The 20,106-nt window shown below is 43.4% G+C and overlaps 1 protein-coding gene across 8 annotated transcripts in view; it reads right to left on the bottom strand.

The window, feature by feature from the left end:
• The window catches only part of PTPRM (protein tyrosine phosphatase receptor type M), a 4,358,319-nt gene that overhangs the window by 1,608,126 nt on the left and 2,730,087 nt on the right, over nt 1-20,106 (bottom strand). For all 8 annotated transcript variants that reach the window (XM_044066519.1, XM_044066517.1, XM_044066518.1 and 5 more), the window contains exon 12: nt 14,767-15,040. In XM_044066519.1, coding sequence (XP_043922454.1) covers nt 14,767-15,040 — 274 coding nt within the window. The remainder of the gene's footprint in view (nt 1-14,766; nt 15,041-20,106) is intronic.

Genomic DNA, 20,106 nt, shown 5'->3' with positions numbered 1-20,106 from the left:
TTTGTTTTCTTATTTTTACTTTTCTCTTGAATATTTTCCTGGGGTTACATACAAACATTCCCTGACCGTCAGAATTGGAATTGTCAATGGCTAGAACTTCAAAAACATTCTTCTTGGCAGTCCCTTCTGCTGACCTCCCTTCCTCCATGCCAATTCCCTCCTCCTTTTCCTCTCCGTATTTGTTCCTCTATAGTTTCTTTTTCTTTACCTAGTACCTCTTCTTCCTTAGCCTGTCATCCTTCCTCGCATATATTTTCTTCCCTTTCCCCTTGTTTTTCATTATATACCGTTTGCTCTTGGCAATCTTTCCACAAGTGTCCATTTTCTGTACAACCCGCATCCAGGCGCATGCCTTCTTGCTGTATGTCCTTTCTTCCCACACTAGTTCCATTGTAACTTCTCATAGTCATGAATTAAAGTGCATTTTAAGATCTTCTTCTAGTTTGTCAGTTCCAAACTGCAAAGTAACATTTTATAACACTTAAGTTATTATGAGAAAACAAATAATTGTTCCATTGATAAATGCCCTTCTTTTTGTTACAGTTTTAAATTTTATTATAAGTCCCTCAGTTTCAAAGGATAAATCATAAAATGTCTCAGTCAATATATTTCTGAAAGACTGAATTTCTTGAGCTTTAAATCTCTGGACACGTATAATATGTGTCTACTACACTACTATTTTTGTTCTTATTGTCATGGTTGACCTTTGCCTCACAGCAAGAGGTTCTCCGGTTTGATCCTTGGCTGGGGTGCCTTCTGTGTGGAGTCTGCATGTCCTCCCTGTGGTCGCGTGGGTTTGCTCCGGGTGCTCTGGTTTCCTCCCACATCCCAAAGACATGCTGTAGGTGGATTGGACACTCTACATTGACCTTAGGTGTGAGCACATGCATGTGTGCCTTCTGTGGAAGGTTGGGCACCGGGCTGGCAACTCAACACTGTAAAACTCCACTGCCAATCATGAGCGGACAGGTGATCTGTTGTGGCGACCCCTAACCAGGAAAAGCCGAAAGAAGAAGAAGAATTGTGATGGTTGACCTCATCTTTTAAAAGATGTTTTACTTACAGTTTTTGCTGCTCTCCTTCTTTTGCTGTTGTCATTTTACTGCATAACTTTTCCTGCTGCAGTCTCCGCTGTCATAAAACAAGACACTTCCATTTCTCACTACTTCGTGCTTTCACTTTCAGTCACTGCTGCATATGTGTTAACTGCTGCAGTCTCTGTCCCATCACCTGGTTCTTTCCTCCATATTACCATTCTGTGCACTTCTGAAAACGTCATCTGCTATTTCAGCCAGTGAAACAGCACAACAGTCACCTGGATCATCTTGCTTAATTATTTTCAACAGAACATCCTTTGCATACCCTCCTGACTCCAGTTCTGTTATCTGCAACAATCCAACTGGCACACTCACATTATTCTCCAATGAGACAGCAAAACTTTGCTCATTTTTATCATTTGTCAGGCAGGAAACGTTATCTGCATTCTGATACTCCATATTAGACACGTTTTTCCTCCAAATACTCATTTTCCACCTACAAACTCTCCGTAATGTTGCTGTTTATGCCAGGCCTCTTTCTTGCTGCTGTACAATATGGCACCCCCTGATGCCCAGGCCAAATTTCTCCAAGTAGTAGCAATGCCCTGAGAGAATGCATCAAAATACATTAGGGACAACCCCAAACTATGATCTGTACATCGGATGCCATCTGTATGGAGCCATGGACATGCCAGTGTGATCTCAGCTCAATCAGATGGAAGATTAAGGCATCCATAAGAGTCAGAGAAGTGCACAGAACAAAAGGATCCAGCCTTTATTTTTAACAGGATAATGTTCTATTCACCAAATGACTTTAATCCTAACTCCTAATGTGCCATGTAGAACAAATAGGTGATTAAATGATGCATGATGGTCAACAGGTACAAGGGCAAAAAAAAAAAAAAATCACTAGAAAAAGGTGAATGCATGTGTGTGTGTGTGTGTGTGTGTGTGTGTGTGTGTGTGTGTGTGTGTGTGTGTGTTTCTGTCTGAGCATAAATGTGTGTATGTGTATAGTTGTAGTTATATTCAAAAGCAAAACAGGTGTCCTGCAGAGGAGAGGGGCTATCACTTAGCTTAGTCAGCAATTATGGTTCCTTCCAAGAAATCATAGTGATGCACAGTAATGCAAATATTCTGAGGCTGTCTACTTCACGCATTCAGCAGCTCTCATCTCTGCTATGGCTTGGAGCCCCTGCTGTGGTAACATCCATCTCTATGTTGGCTAAGAACAGGTACCCAGGGCCACTGAAATAGTACCCCCCTACCAGCAGCATCAGCCCAGATCCTTTCCTCATCCAACGGAAACTGAAGTATTAACCACCATTCCAACCTCCACACTAGTGGGTCTGATGTGTATAATCTGAAGTAGTAATCATCACTCCAACCTCCACACTAGTGAGTCTGAGATGTATAATCTGAAGTAGGGACCATCACTCTAACCTCCCACTAGTGGATCTGAGATGTATAATCTGAAGTAGTAACCAACACTCTGACCTCTGCACTAGTGGGTTTTACATGTATAGTCTGAAGTAGTAATCATTACTCCAACCTCCTCATTAGTGGGTCTGAGATGTATAATCTGAAGTAGCAACTGTCACTCCAACCTCTGCACTAGTGGGTCTGAGATGTATAAATCTGAAGTAGTAACAGTCACTCCAACCACCCTCTAGTGGGTCTGAGATGTATAATCTGAAGCAGTAAACATTATTCCAACCACCTACTAGTGGGTCTGAGATATATAACCTGAACTAGTGACTTCACTCCAACCTCTGCACTAGTGGATCTGAGATGAATAATCTGAGGTAGTAAACATCACTCCAACCTCCACACTAGTGGGTCTGAGATGTATAATCTGAAGGAGTAACTGTCACTCCAACCACCCACTAGTAGATCTGAGATGTATAACCTGAACTAGTGACTTCTCTCCAACCTCCGCACTAGTGGGTCTGAGATGTATAATCTGAAGTAGTAACTGTCACTCCAACCACCCTCTAGTGGGTTTGAGATGTATAATCTGAAGTAGTAACTGTCACTCCAACCACCCACTAGTGGATCTGAGATGTATAACCTGAACTAGTGACTTCTCTCCAACCTCCGCACTAGTGGGTCTGAGATGTATAATCTGAAGTAGTAACTGTCACTCCAACCACCCTCTAGTGGGTCTGAAATGTATAATCTGAAGCAGTAAACGTTACTCCAACCACCCAGTAGTGGGTCTGTGATGTATAAAAAGAATTTATGTACTTACCATAACATTCCATGTTTTAGTCCATCTCGCCTACATTATTGCTGGATGGGTTCGGAGCCGATATTTGCTCCGACTCGGCCGATACTAAAGTTCAAGAGCTTTTACTGGCTCAAGGCTAACCCCTCTGCCATGGTGCCTTATGGAAATTCCCCAGATCTTGTTTGCAAGAAAGCAATAAGTACCTAATAGTTATGAAACTATCAATAACTGTGTACATACAGACAAAACATTGTGTAACATTATCTATGCCAGGTGGGCAACAACTACAACCAGGTCAGACAGCATAAGTATAGCCCACCAGATCCTCCAGGAACTGGAAGGGGGACAGAGGGAGGGACGCAAGAATGTAGGCGAGATAGTCTACAAACATGGAACGTTATGGTAAGTACATAACTTGTTTATGTTATGTAGTTCTATCTCACCATAATTCTTGCTGGATGGGCCAGCGTCCCTAGTACTTTTATCCCGGGTGGCTCAAGTGAAGAGACTCTTCAGCACAGTGGACCCAAAGGATGACCTGTCCTGGGAGGCCAAATCCAATTTGTAATGGGTGACAAAGGTATGTGGTCTTGCCCCAAGTAGCTGCTTCACAAATAGTATCAATTGGCAGCCTAGATCTAAAGGCACATGAAGCTGATACTACCCTTGTAGAGTGGCCTTTAACGTTGTTGGGTAACTGTTTGCCAGCAGTCTGGTAAGCAAAGGAAATGCAATATGAAAACTATTTTGAAAGGGTAACCTTAGAAACAGGCAAGCCTTTAGTTTTGTCTGAAAAGGAAAAAATAAGTTATGTACTCACCATAACGTTCCATGTTGGTAGTCCATCCCACCCTTCATTTTTACATATGGGTTCAGAGTCGATTCTCAGCTCAGACTCGGCCGATTTACAAGCTGGAAGACTTCTGTTTTGCTAGTGGCTAAGCAGGTATCCCATGGTGCACCAGTACAATCCCCAGATCTTGTTTGCTGCTCACTAGAATAACAACCATAAAAACAACCAATACTAAAGGGTCTCTAAACAAGGCCTACCAAATTATTACTTTCAGATCTTCCAGGATGGGGGGTAGGAGGGCAGGTTGGTAAAAATGAAGGGTGAGATAGACTACCAACATGGAATGCTATGGTGAGTACATAAATTATTTATGTTAGGTAGTCCGATCTCACCTTCATTTTTACATATGGGACAGTGTCCCTAGTGCCTTATTCTTGGGTGGCTTATTGGAAAATACTCTTGAGCACCGTGGAGCCAAAGGATGCTCTATCCCTGGATGCCAAATCCAATTTGTAATGTGTAATAAAAGTGTGAGGGGTAGCCCACTTAGCTGTTGCACAAATATTATCAAGTGGTACCCTGGCTTGAAAGGCTGCAGAGGTAGACAGCGACCTGATAGAATGAGCCTTGATCCTGCAGGGTAAAGGTTCGCCCTCCGAGCTATAGATAAAGGCTATACAACTGGAAATCCAATTAGATAGTGTCACTTTAGAAACTGGTAAGCCCAATCTAGAGTCAGAAAAGGAAATGGATAATTGATCTGATTTCCTGAAAACCTTAGTCCGCTGTAGATAAAAACGTAGTTGTCTATGAACGTCTAGCTGAGGAAAACAGCACTCAGCTGCATTACAGTGGTTAGGGAAGAAAACTGGGAGTTCTTTTGATTGGTTTAAGGTAGCATTAGAACAAACTTTGGGGACAAAGGAGGGATTAGTACGCAATGACACCTTGTCTTTGTGAAGAATCAAATATGGTGGCTTAATAGACAAAGCCTGAAGCTCCAATACCCGTCTAGCTGATGTGATAGCTACCAAAAACAAGGTCTTCTAAGACAAAACTTTTGGAGAAGATGAGTGGGAAGGTTCAAAGGGTGGAGGCATCAATTTGGACAACACAAAATTTAAATCCCAAGAAGCCACTGGTTCAGAGGTAGTCTCAATAGAGTGGCCCCTATCAAAAAGGTCTTGCATAGCTTATGAGACATTAAATTGGTATCTGGAAAACCTAAGTGAAAATGAGAAATCGCCGCCAATTGGACTCTAATAGTGGTAGCGGCAGATCCTTGCTGAAAAAGCTCAGAAAGAAAATCCAGAATCACAGGGACAGAAGCAGTGTAGGGATCTACATTCATTCTCTGTGCCCAAATAGAAAGTCTTTTCCATTTACTGCCATAAAGCCTCCTAGTTGAAGGTTTATGGGAGGACATAAGAATATGAAATACTGAGGATGATACATCATGAAGTCTGACTAGGGATGGACCTGGAGCAGCCACGCTGTCAATTTGAGGGTGTGGCTTGAGGGGTGTAGCAAACCCGACATGAGAGTCAATAGATCTGGAGCTGGGTCCAGAATCCAAGGATTGTCCAGGAGGAGACGTTCGAGGAAGGGGAACCAGACCTGACAAGCCCAGTAAGGAGCAATGAGGATCAACTTGCTTCCCAGCCAACTGGCTTTCTGAATCACTTTGGAAATGAGAGAGATTGGAGGAAAGGCATACAGAAGTCCCATGGGTCAATTGTGAGCCAGAGCATCTCTGGGAGTCTCCCCCAGAGGGGGAATGAGGGGGAAAAATAGCTGCTGCATTTGGTATTGACTGAGTTGGCAAAAAGGTCGCAGCAAGGCTGTCCCCATTTCTGGAAAATCTGATCCACTGTTTCCCGTTTCAGAGACTACTTGTGAGGCATTAGGATTGCCCGGCTGAGCTTGTCGGCTATCACCTTGGTCATCCCTGGAATGTGCGTTGCAACCAGAAAACGCTGGGAAGAAATCGCCCATTCCCAAACTCGCATGGCCTCTAGACGGAGTGGGTAAGATCTGGTACTGCCCTGTTTGTTGATATACCAAACCACTGACATGTTGTCTGATTGTATAGCAATTGTCCCAAGAGGAAGAAGGTCTTGAAATGCTTGCAACGCCAGAAGCACAGCCCTCATCTCCAGAACATTGATATGCAGATGAGCCTCATGTTTTTGCCATGTGCCTTGGACAGTCCTGCCGAGATAATACCCCCCCAACCCGATCTGGGAGGCATCCATGGTCACAGTGGCAACGGGTTGGGCCGGAACAAAGGGGGCACCCGTGATCAGTTGATTGGGAGCTATCCACCAACGAAGGTCCTTCTTGCATGATTCCATCAGCAGGATAGGAAGACTCAGTGGGAGATGTTGGAAGGACCATTGGGAAGACAGAAGCCACTGGAGAATTCTCATGTGCAACCTGGCTAATGGTACTAATAGAATTGTGGAAGCCATAGTCCCGAGGAGCTGAAGAACCCACTTTGCTTCGACTTTTCACAATGGAAGAAAACGTTGAACTTGGGAGATTAAGTTCTGTGCCCTTTCGGCAGAGAGATGAGCTGCCATGTTCACTGTATCTACCTCTGCGCCTATAAAAATCACAGATTGAGAAGGCAATAATGCAGATTTTTTTCCAATTTATGGAGATCCCTAGCAAAGTTGAATCATGGCATCACAGTTTTGGAGGAGTAGATGCCTGGTGGGGGCGGTCAGGAGCCAGTCGTCCAGATACGGAAACACCTGGAATCCCTGACATCTCAGATGAGCTGTCACTACTGCCATGCATTTGGTGAACACCCTGGGGGCTGTGGTGAGACCAAAGAGCAGAGCACGAAACTGAGTGACCGGCCCCCAGCCAGAAGCGTAGATGGCTTCTGGATGCCTTGTCCATTTTTATGTGGTAGTAGGCATCCTGAAGATCCAGAGAGCGCATCCAAAAGTCTTTCTCTAACAACAGGATACCATCTGAAACTTGTCCTTCTTCACTGATTCGTTCAATCTGCTGAGGTCCAATATTGGCCTCCAATCTCTGGTTCATTTTGGAACTAAAAAGAACCTTGAGTAAGTTCCAGATCCTATCTGATCTGCTGCGACGGGCTGGATAACTCTTTTTAAGAGCAACTTGTTGATCTCCACAGTTGCCTGATCCCTGTGATTGGGTGGTACATCTGGGATCCCTTTGGGAACAAACGGTGATGGGGAAAAGGGTATGATATAGCCTCTGGTAACAACTCTTTGTACCCACTTGTCTTGGGTGATATTTAGCCAGGCTTTTTGGTACAAAGAAATGTGACTCCTGACCGGCCCCAAAGAAGCGCAGTCAGGTTCCACATCAGGAGTGCTGATAAGGCCATCCTCAAAAGGAATCACGGCCTTGTTGGTATTGCGGACCGCCCCTGCCTCTAGGGCAAGGTCTGCCATTTCCTCCTCCTCTGCCTCTGAAGGAGAATTTACCCTGTGTGTCAGGAAAGACCCTCTGGGACTTCTTGAACCACATTTTACCACCCTTTTGACCCTTGGGGTATGGTCTGGAAGGGACAGTAAAATGCACTCCCATGGCAGAGACCGTCTTTCCTTCTTGCTCACACCTAGTGAGTGTATCCTTCACCTTGGAACCAAACAATGAGGACCCATCAAACAGGGCATTGGTGAAAGTAGACTTGAAAGGTTCCGCAAAATTTACATAAGCACATCCAGGAGTGGTGCCTCAAGGCAACTCCAGAACTCACTGCTCTACTCGCTCCATCCGCAGCATAAGAGATAAGTCACATGGAGGAGATAACCACAGAATTTAAGGTGGACAACTGAGTAGAAATCTTGTCAGGAAATCTCTCAGTACATGCAACTTGTATGGAATCTCCTAACTCCTTGAGGGTATCCCTCTGAAACCTCGTGAAGTGCATGAGATAGTTCAGTGATTGAAGGGTAAAGACCGCTGAACTAAAGATACGCTTCCCAAATCTGTCCATCTGTCGAGACTCCTTGTTTGGCAGATGAAGAGATGAAGTAGTCTCCACCAACTCCTTCTTCGTAGCCGCCGCCACCACCATGGCATCTACGGGAATGCCCTTGGACAAGAAATCTTTACCAGGAGGGGCAGACAAGAACTTGTTCAGTCTCCTGGGGACTGGCTCCACAGTGTCAGGAGTATCCCACACCTTTCAACTAACAAGATCCATCAGTTTGTCTAAAGGTGGAGACATCCAAGAGGCAGAAGGTTGAGACCCGAAAGCCTTCAGGTAAACCGACTCCACATTAGAAGGTTTAACAGTGGGCCAGTCCCACCTCTGCCTAAGGATCTTTAAAATGTCCACAAAGGAGACATCATCAGAGGATGACTTGGCGGACCCTTCCGACTCCTCGAGGTCAGTGTCCAACATCAAACACTCATCCTGGGAGTCAACATGTTTCCTCTTACATAACCTCTTCCAGGGAGGCTTCTTGGAAGTACATTCTGGGAAAGCCTCAGAAGAGTGGGGGCCACCAGCCGATGGCTCCTGAGGCTACGGGTCTCTGCTGTCTCCAGAGAGAGTAGGGGCTGAGACTGAAGTGGGTGCTCTCGGACCAAGAGTGCTGGTGCCACTGGTAGGGGCTGGAGAATGAGACAGCATGCTCCTCATCATTTCAAATGCTGACCTCTCTAGGTCCGAAGACCTCCCCCGCTTAGAAGAGATGAGGGTCAGTGCCGGAGCCAGAGCTGTCAGCTCCAAGATAGATGCAGGGTCCAAGCTCACCCTGGCCGAAGCACCAAAAGGAAGGCTCGGAACTGAAGAATATCGATTCCAACCCTCCCTGTCAGTGCCGACAGGAGAGCTTCGGCCCCCGGACATGACGGACGGCACCGAGCATGTCAGAGCTGAACCCGGCTCCAAGGCAGCAACAAAGTGAGCTGGAGCCAGCATTTCCTCTGTTGGCACCAAGCACTCCAGCTCCGAAAGGCCAGTATGGCTCGGAGGAGGAATAGCAGACAATGGCAAAGCTGGGCCAAGTGGCTCTGGAGCCGACTGGGTCGGAGCCAACAATACTTTTGGTAAGGCAGACGACTTCAGGAGTCTCAGCACTACCCTCTCCACATCTTCTTCTGAGAGGCTCCTGGAAGACCTGGAAGACATAGTATGGGAAGTCCTTGGGGGCACTGGAGACTTAATTGTTACGGAAACTGGTAGGGAGCTTACAGACCAGCTCCGAATAGCACAGTCAACTGCTGTATCAATAGGTTCAGAGATCGGCTCTGAAACACCTGTAAGGGACTCTGACACCACCATGATGCTCTCCTTCGGCTCTGAAGGATGAGGAGTCGAGGAGGCAGATTTAGACTGTTTCGACTGTTTAGGAGGTGGCTCTGAGACACCAGCCGGTGTCGGAGAAAGCCTCTTTGAGGATTTTGATTTCCCAGACTTAGAGGAAGCTGAAGAACTGGACAGTGCTTCCTCAAAGCATGGTTTCAATAGACCCTTGATTATGAGTTTGTTTTTTCTCTCCTCTAACACTCTAGGAAAGAAAGCATGGCAGAACAAGCACGATTCCTGCAAGTGGATGGCCCCTAGGCAGTAGACACAGCTACTGTGGCCATCCATTAAAGACATCTTTTGGGAGCATTTCATGCACTTTTTGAACCCCAAGGGTTTATGCTCCATACTTTCCTTAGACATATTACACACACAAAACCCAGTGAGATTGAAAGAGAGAAAAAGAAGGAGGACTAGGTCCTCTAACTAAAACGAGCCTAGCCCTAAGAAGGAGTTACACGAGGACTAGGTTGTCTAACTTAAACAGGCCTAGCCCGGTGTAGGGAAAGCTGCATCTTCTAAAGGAGTTACACGAGTACTAGGTCCTCTAACTTAAACAGGCCTAGCCCAGTGTAGAGAAAGCTAGGTCTTCTAATTTAAACAGACCAGAAAGGAAAGCCCACTCACGCAAGAGAAATCGTAAAAGACACAATAATTTCTATACTTCTATATTTCTAATAACAGGCAGTATACTAGGGAGGCTGCAATCCTAGTAAATTCATGAGTGGATCCCTGCCAAAAACAAACAATCTCAATATAGCAGAAAACTAATTGCCAATGGTGACCAAAAAAGATCAGATGCCTAAAACTAACTGGCACACAGGATACCAATGACCACTAGTAAACTAAGTTGCACTCAAAAAGGGCAAGCAATACAATTGCCTAATATATTAGTAACATGGTCAAAACTGCATTTTCTTGAGGGGGGAACAAGTGGATGACCTAAGAGAAGTTGATCCATATGCAACCACCATGTCAGATCTTTCTTGCATGTGTTTGTGATGAGAATCTGATGAGACAGGGGAAGATCCTGCATTGGCCATTGGGCAAATAGTAGCCACTGAAGTACTCTCATGTGCAGATGGGCTAGAGGAACTAATAGAATGGAGGAAGCCATAGTCCCTAAGACTTAAAGGACTACCCTGGCCTGAAATTTGTGACTGTTTAGCAAAGATCTGACTTGGTTATGTAATGAATCTACTCTTTCTGGTGTTAGTCTTGCTGACATGGTGGTTGAGTCTATTTCTGAGCTTAAGAATACAATGTGCTGCGATGGAGATAAGGCTGATTTTTTTAGGTGGACTGTGATGCCTAAACTGGCGCAGAAGGATAGAGTCTCGTCTCTGGTTCTGATCAGTTGATGCTTGGTGGTAGCAGTGAGGGGCCAGTCGTCTAAGTACGGAAACACCTGGAATCCCTGACGTCTCAGGTGAGCCATTACCACTGCCATGCATTTGGTTAACACTCTGGGGGCTGTACTGAGGCCAAAGGGCAGTGTTCAAAACTAAAAATGACTGGCTCCCAATCGAAAGCATGTCTTCTGGAGCACCTTTCCATTTTGATGTGGTAGTACGCATCCTGAAGATCTATTGAGCACATCCAATTGTCTTTCGCAATAAAGGGAAATATCAACTGCAGAGTGATCATTCAGAACTTTGATTTCTTTACAGACTTATTGAGTTTGCTGAGATTTAGAATTGATCTCCAGTCCCCTGTCTATTTTTTGGAACTAAAAGGAATCGTGAGTAGGTTCTGGATCCTATTTGCACTGTGGGGACTTCTTGGATGACTCTTTTTTGCAGCATCGAGATGACCTCTGATGTTGCACAGTCTAGTTGAATGGGTGGCATGTCTGGAAGAGACCGGTTTACCGGGGGATTGGAAACAAAGAGAATCAGGTAACCTCTGGATATTATGGTTTGTACCCAACGGTCTTGTGAAATGTTTTGTCAGGTGCTTGGGTGCAGTGATAGATGACCCCCGAATGCATCCAAAGGCAGACAGTTGGGCAACCCCTCAGGGGCAATGGAAGGGATGATCAGAGAAGGTTTCTCTATCTCCCTGGTGTTGCGGACCTCCTCTGCCATGATTACTGCGTCTTCCATTATATCTTCCCCCTCTGCCCCTAGGGGAGGGTTGACCTTGTGACTGAGGGAAACCTTTTTAGGATTTACGGAACCACATTTTCCCTCCCGTATGACCCTTGGGATAGGGTCTAGAAGGAAGGGAGAAATGGACTCTGACAGCAGATAATGTTTTCCCTTCCTGCTCGCACCTGGTCAAGGTCTCTTTCACCTGAGGTCCAAAAAGAGATGAACCATTAAAGGGGATGTTGGTGAAGGAAGACTTAAAAGATTCTGTGAAGTTACAAAGACGTATCAAAGAATGTCTCCTCAGAGAGATTCCTGCTGCAGCTGCCCTACTCGCTCCATCCACTGCATAGGAAATCAGCGTCATGGAGGAGTTAGCTATCAATGTAAGGGTGGAGAGCTGTGCAGAAACCTTATCCATGGATCCCAGAGCTACTGAACCCTGAAGGGTATCTCCCATCTCTCTCAGAAGATCCCTCTGAAGACGAGTGAAATGGGTAAGGAAGTTCAGCGATCTTAAGGTAAATGCCACTGAAGTGAAGGTATGCTTTCCATACCTATCCATTGTCCTGTACTGTACTCCTTGTTAGGAGGATGGATGTTGGAAGATGTCTCAGACAACTCCTTCTTGGTGGCCGCTGCTGCCACCATAGCACCAACAGGGACCCCTTTGGAAAGAAAGGACTTATCTTCTGGTGCAGTCATAAATTTGTTTGGCTTCCTCGGGACAAGCTCCACTGTGTCTGGGGAGGTCCAGGCTTTCCGCGATATGACCCCCAAGAGCTGGTCATAAGGCAGTGTCAGCCAGGAGGTGGAAGGTCTGGAAACAAAGGCCTCAAGATACACTGATTCATCCTCAGTAGGGTTAGAGGTCTTCCAATCACCCCTCTGTCTAAGGATTTCAGAAAAGGAGACATCCTCAGAGGGGGATCTAGGGGACCCTTCTGTTTCCTCCAAATCAGTGCTCGATGTGACAGACTCAGGTGAGTCAGCATGCTTCCTCTTACAAAGTATCTTTCAAGAGACCTCTCCAGTGGGATAATCTGAAGAGGTCTCGGAAGAGGGGCCACCTCAAATGGGGGCTGCTTGAGTCTCTGGTTCCCTACACTGTGGGGGTGGCAGGGGAGAAGAGATTGCTGCCAGCTGCTGGTGGGACATCGGTTCCAAGGGTATGCCTTTTTCAGAGGATAAAGCCTTCTCTATTGCATCGAAGCCCCCCCCCCACACCGAAGAAGACCTCTGCTCCAAGGAGACAGATGGTCGGCTCCGAGCAAAGGGGAATGGCACCGAAGCAGATTTGGGAACCGAGCTGAGTCAAGCTGAAGCTCCGAGATGGAGGGTCAGTTCCGAAGAAAACCCAGGGTGATTATCCCCCTCGGAGATCCCCCAGATCCCTCGGCTCCTGACTGAGCCACTGACGATAGAGTTATCGGTTCTGAGGAAGCAGGAAGAATCCTCAAAACTGAAGGATCCAACATCGAAGAACCTGAAGTGATTGGCTCCGAGAACGAAGCAGTCGGAAGAGGAGCAGTGGATTGCAAAAGGGTCAGCTCCAAAGCCTTTGGATCCAGTGGGGCCAATTTTCTAGCCAGAGCCAGGTCAGAAAGCAACCTCTTCACTACTTGCTCAATGTCTTCATCTGAGAGTGTCCTGGAGGATCGGGTGGAGACAGAAGGAGATCTCCTCATCTCCAAATAAAAGATCTCAAGGTAGGTGAGACAGGGTCAATCTCAGGTAACTGTCTTGGTACTGAAGGTTGCCTCGGCACTGAAGAGACTGACAGCACCAAGACAGAAGAAGCGGAATCGGAGCCAGAACTCCTTGGCTCCGTTGCTTTGGACTTTATCGACGGTTCCAAACCTGGAGCTGAAGATTTTCATTTAGTAGCCTTAGGAGCTGTCTGACCAAGTTCCAGGTGTTTTTGGAAGGAACTGGTCATGAGACCCCTATCTATCAGTTTGTGTTTCCTCTTGTTCAAAACCCTGGTACTGAAGGCATGGCAAAAGGTACAGGGCTCTTGTAAGTGGGCTTCACCTAAGCAGTACACACAGCTAGTGTGACTGTCTGTCAAAGACATTTTCTGTGAACATTTATCAAATTTTTTAAACCCCGAAGGGCAATGGTCCTTGTGTTCTCTGTCCTTATCCTTAGACATGCTAACAAAAACAACTAATAAAGCTACCTAGAAAAGATAGACACCAACGCTAACTATACTAACAATACTATCTACTGAGGTAAAAATACCAACAACAGTAAAGATAGAAAAAGGAAAGATTCTATATTTTATTATTTATTTATTTTTCAAGAAACACACAGGGAGGAAAGGTGCTCTAACTTAAACGGGCAACTACATCCCTCTAACTGAAATGGGCCATACAATCCTATGGGGGGAAATAGGGGTCAAACACTCAGTACAATCAAACAATAAAGCTACTAACTACAAGGAGTAAAAGAAGAAAAAGGCGGTGAAAAAACAAGATTTAGTAAATAAATCTTCTACTTAGCCAATGAGCCAGTAAGGGACAACCTCGAAGCTTTTGCGGCAAATGAGATCTGGGGAATTGCCATGAGGCACCATGGGATAGGGGTTAGCCTTGAGCCAGTAAAAGCTCTTGAGCTTTAGTATCATCCAAGTCGGAGCTGAATATCGGCACAGAACCCATCCAGCAAGAATTACGGCAAGATAGGACTAAATAACATTGTTTATTTACACCACAGTTACATATAGATTGTTGTCCCTTGTGACACAACATGTAAAGGACTATTGCATTCGAAAATGCATTTCTGAATGATAACAGACATAATGTCCATGAACTGGATGTCAATATTTTCAGCAGCACAAAGTTCAGAAAGGGAACATTGTACTCATATTTCTTGCTGCACAGGAATCATGCTTGATTCTTACTTTACAGGAAGTCAGGAATTCTCTCTGGACTTCATATACCGGACATATGAGAACAGTAGTTTACTGCAATGATTTGATTTAGCTTATTAGCAAACACATGGCCCAAACAGGAAACTTCTGACACCAAAATGTCAAAATCTTACTTGCGTCTGCTGCAGACCTAATGATGGGGCCTTGCCCATATGCTTTTCATGCCAATGCAGTCTGTCTAGATGATGCTAGCATATAATGAAAGGCACACTTAAAAAGAGACATCACCGTTGTTACCAGTGTTTGCTGTAGAGACAGTCTGCTTCTTGACATTGTCATATATTCCATTCTTCATTAATGCCTCACAAACAGCACAAATCTTAGTTTACAGACAGAACTTTCTAGCACATTATACATTTTACTCTATACAACTTACCTCATTTGCCCTGCTAACAGCCTGAAAATGAATGCTGTAGCTTTTGTTTGGAAGAAGAGGAACATTCCAGTATCCACTGTAGGTTCGGTTGTCTCCTATGGTGAAAGGCTGAGCTGCGTGGAGACTGGTCTGTGGGAACTCTGCTGCAAAGTAGTAAGCAGAATTCAGAAGGGTCGCATTCTGGAAGTGAATAGGTACTGGGTAACACTTAAGGATTTCAGTAGCCTTTTTTGCCCTACGAGGTCGTTCTTCCTCCACCACAATCTGATAGACACTGCAAAATCAAAAATAAAAGCAGAATTTGAGCTTACTGTATGAATCTGTTTTAGAATACTGCAGATCTGAATAGTTTATGAATATCCATGCACACTTAGATTAATGACTGAATATTTCAAATGTATGTTCAATTCATGTACATCGATTAATGTACTGTCTCAGAACTGCTATCTCAATACTCTGAAATATGCTCACACAAAATGACAGGTTTTAAAACGTAAAAGGTAACCTTATAATGGTTATTAATATGAAATTTGCTATATTGCTCCCAGAGTTCACTAGAAATAAGATTAATTAGGACATTATAAACTGGTTAATGAACCTATAGCAGCTTGCCATATGGTAGCTGTGTAGCTGTTAGGTATAACAGGATAACTAACAAATCTCCATAGACTTACTATAAAATGAGTCAATCTTTTCAGCAAGGATTTCAGTTACAAGTTACAAGGTTTACAGTTATTTTTGGTGTTATTACATAAGTACATGTTTATTCTTTTTTACTTAATACACAAAGGTAAACTGAAAGCTTCTAGGAATAATTATTTAATTAAACGTGACCAACCAGAAGTGGCTTTTTGCTCCCAAAAGTTTCTTGCTTCCAGTACTCCCAATTACATTATCAGGTTTTCCTGTGATTATATCTCCCCTCCTTTCAGAAGGATAAGTTACAGGTTGTTCTTTTCAAAAAAACTTTATTCAAAGATGGGTAAGGAGAGTAGCCATCAAAATGTCTTTTTCAGATCTGAGTACTACACTCAAACAGCTTGAGATTTTATAGCCATTAAAAAGTGGATAGGACCATCAAACAAGCTTCTGATAGGATGAACGCCATGGCATGTGAATAGTGGAGTTGGTTCTACTTGATTATAATATGGATTAGTGACCAATTAGGTCCTAAACCTTGCCATCTGGAATCCGACCCTGTCTTAGTATGAGAACAGAAGGACTAAACACCACATGCTCCATTAAAAGCGTGTTGAACTTAAGGAAACTTAATCACAAAGGCTACTATTAAGTCTATATAACCAATATTCAATAAAGCCTACACTAAGTGTGCTGTTGGGGTGGCTGCAATGGGGTTGGCCATGGTGGTGCAAAGGGTAGCTTTGTCTCCTCATAGCAAGAGGTTCTCAGGTTTGATTCTTGGCTGGGGTGCCTTCTGTGCAGAGTCTGCATGTCTTCCCTGCAGTCACATGAGTTTCCTCAAGTGGTCTGGTTTCCTCCCACATTCCAAAAACATGCAGTAGGTGAACTGGACACTCTAAATTGTCTGTAGGTGTGTGTGTGTGTGTGTGTGTGTGTGTGGTACGAATAAACTACTGTGGCAGAGCTAGCCACCTGGCGTGTAAACTTTGGCTCGAGATGATTGTTACTGCTAAAGCGACACGCCAACCCCATATGCAAAAATGGGAAAAGGGATTGAGGATGGCTGGATAAGTGTACACTAAGTGGACAGACAACACAGACATAACTCACACCTTCTTCCTCCTAATTTTAGTTTTCCTACTGATACTGTTGCATCTTTAAATATTGACAGGGATTCATAAAGGTTACCACAAAGTATAGACTCCATGTACACTTAGTGTAATCTTTCTGAGTGACTAGAAAACACACAAAATGTGGTAAGAATGTTGTTGGAAACATATCATGTACACTTAGTGTAGGCTTTATTGAATCTGGCCATGTTTTATATTTTGTCATGCTGTATGTTACTTTTGTCAGGTTTATTATGCAGTTTACATTCTCCAATCACATGAATGTTTTAAAGCACATTTCATGCTCACTAATTTTCCTAACATACTAACAATAAAGACTAAGACACCATGTTAGAATCAGGGCACACATAAGCTCTGACCTCCCTAAGCCCCATAAAAGTGGTTAACTAACATGGTCACTCATTAATAATGTCAAATTAAAGTCTGTTTTTCCCCATCACCAGACAACAACAATCCCAGAACCTATTAATTATCTGAATTCTTATAAAATGCATAAAAATAAAAAAGCTAATTAAGACTTAAATTTGTTCTACTGGGAATTTGTAATAATTTTTTTAAGCATGAAAAAAGTCCCATAAAAGCAGGCAAATATCAGGAGCTAAAGCATTAATGAATATTATTAAGCTTCACTTCTATATTTATTTAAATTTTGTAACAAGTTTTGTTCTGCCTATTGAAACATACATTATTAAACCTTTTATATTGACATTCTTACTAATTAATCTGATGTTATCATCGTATGTATGTTGTTAAAGATGGATCTGAAAAAGCACATCAGTTGGAAGTGCTTACTTTTATAAAGTGGTAACCTTGTGGCTTAGGCTGAATTAAATAAGCTGTTAAAACATTTGGATATACTTAAAACTGATCCCCCATAACAAATTAGATGTTTAGTAGGCTGCACTCAATAAGCAATATCTTAAAGACCATTTACAGCTCAGTTATCACAGTAACCTGATAATATGGATGTCTGCTCCAGTCTGCTTGTCCTAAATGCCATTTCTTCTGGTGTCAGACGCTGATATTTCTTTCAGATTTCAGATACAGTACATGCCCTTAATACTTGCATACCTTATCTCTTGCTTTCACAATTCCTCTTTATTCACTAAAGCACAAGTGCATGGGTTATCTTTTTGTATGCATTTTTTTTTCTGCAGGCAGACGTAGCCATTAACACTGTACTGAATGAGTCAGGGAGGTATACAGTATTGGGATTGAGTGAAAACCTGATTTCAGAGGCAAATGACTGAAAGCAAGTCACACTCTTGCCTTGGGTGGAGGACAGTCTACTCTCAAACAAAACAATATGGCTTAGTTTGTAACAGGTGCCAAAAAGGGAGATGTGGCTATTATTTAAAACCATACTTACCTTCAGAATATGACTGGTTAAATCCCTTCAGAGAAATTATTATGAACTTTAAGGCTGATTTGTATTACACAGAAACATAACAATCCGGGGATCTTTGATTTCATGAAAAGTAAACAACAGATGTCAACAACAGTGTTGTTTTATCTATGGCTTGGAACTGTAAAGTTGTTGTTGTTGTGTCTTTCGGCTTTTCCCGGTTAGGAGTCGCCACAGTGGAAGTCCGGTCCGCTAATGATTGGCAGTATATTTTTACGTGCCGAGTTGCCGGCCCTGACGCACAACCTTCAATGAAGGTACGCCCATTCATGCATGTCTCCACACAGAAGACGTCCTAGCTGAGAATCGAACAGGACAACGTCTTACTGTGAGGTTGTCGTTGCTATTTCTGCATCACAGCATTGGCTGAACTAATCTATATTTGGTATGACAGGTGTACTAGGACTGAGGAACAGGTTGATGACATCAGGTTCATAGGTACATAGGTAGGTACTAAGCTACTGATCTGTAATGACTTTAAGAAGCATAGACTTTCATTCCCATGGTAGTTTCCACCCTTATATATTTGCTTACAAATAACCCTCAGATAGGCTGGACAAGGATATGTTAGCACATTTACACTTGCTTACATATAACAGATATTTTTAATGTTATCAGCAACTATTTGTTTATTTTCTTATAACAAGCTTAAGATGTAAGAGTTGCTTACAGGAGCAGAGAACCTAGGTTTCAAGGCATAGCAATTCATACAAAGTCTATGAATGTATAAACTAATATAAATGGAAGAAGTATTCATTTAGTCCCTCAAAATTAATAGACTAGGCTAAAACTGAACATGTTTATCCATTATCTGATGGTGTGTCTATTACCCTTCAGACATGCAGAAATATGACATTTGTAAAAGTACATACAGAAGTACTTCCTAACAGCCTCCCTCACACTGTGTTTCTCTCTAACAACAAAATGCATTAGGCATACAGTTGCTTATTTACAGTCATGGCCTGAAAGATTATAGCAAGTGAAATAACCCAGGACTGACAGGTCTGTGTAAACAAACACTGTAGTAATCAGACATGTTGTCTAACAGAATGACTAATTACTGAGATCAGTTACATACAAGAGTAAATAATGGATATACTAGCAACAGTGTTGTTTTAGCTGGTCTGGAGGGAGCAAATCAGTGAATGTGCGCAGGGTGTGAAGAGTTTGAATAGGAGATCTTGAAGTGGCTTTTCAAAACACCAGCTGTCCATAGTTATTTAATCACACACATTTTTAACTTGCCACTGATAAACATCAATATTAACTTTCTGATGAAGTCAGGCTTCTTTTCTTCTTCCTCACAAACAGTCCCAAGACAACTAAAATCATTAAAAGTGTTTTAATTTATATTTTCTTGGCTTTTCTTTGAAGGAAGCTTATTTACGTCTTTTTCTCTGAAGTTTTTAATGCTGTAACAAAGCAGTTCTACAAACCACAGGAATTATAATAACTGTTTTCAGATCTTGCATAGGCACTCTAATGTCTTCCTGTATAAATCATGCTTTTCTGAAAGTGTAGTTCGGATATCTTATTTTTTCACGGCTGTATGAAACATAATTGCTGGTGTGATGATTCAAGAGGATATTAGATGAAGTGGGCCTACTTCTGAAGTGAGCCGAAAGAAAAGAATGGAACGTCGACCACAAAAAGTTGATATATGCAGATACTCAACAGTCCTGCTAGACTGACTGTCCCCAGGTGAGGGAGTGTTTCCTTTCCCCAAGGACTGTGCAATCTTAGAGGTAGTATATATGATCATATGATCACAGGAAGTTACTAGGCTAATGGCCCAGGGGCCTTTACAAGCCTAGCCAAGATATGCCCTTGTTTCTACATTCAGCACCTATTGTCTCTGTCCAGGAGAGACACTGGTGGAACCCCCGGGGTAAATTTATTGTTACCCATCGAATCGTCCAGATTGAGCTTGAAGAGGGCCAAAGAGGTGCTCTGCTTTACGTGAATTGGGAGTATGTTCCACAGGTGTGGTAACCTCTGGGAGACAGATCTGTTCCTCCAGCAGGTTCTATTAATGTCACATACCAGGTTAAGGTCTTTAGAGCGAGTAACCTGTGAGCCATTGGACTTATGGATATGTAGCATTTTCAATAAAGCAGAGTCAGAGATTGTCTTATATGCAAGGCAGAGATCGCCTCGGAATGG

Source organism: Protopterus annectens, chromosome 3.part1 (assembly GCF_019279795.1).
Source record: "Protopterus annectens isolate FY-2018-M chromosome 3.part1, PAN1.0, whole genome shotgun sequence".
Taxonomy (NCBI): Eukaryota; Metazoa; Chordata; order Ceratodontiformes; family Protopteridae; genus Protopterus; species Protopterus annectens.
This window is presented reverse-complemented; position numbering and strand designations above follow the sequence as displayed.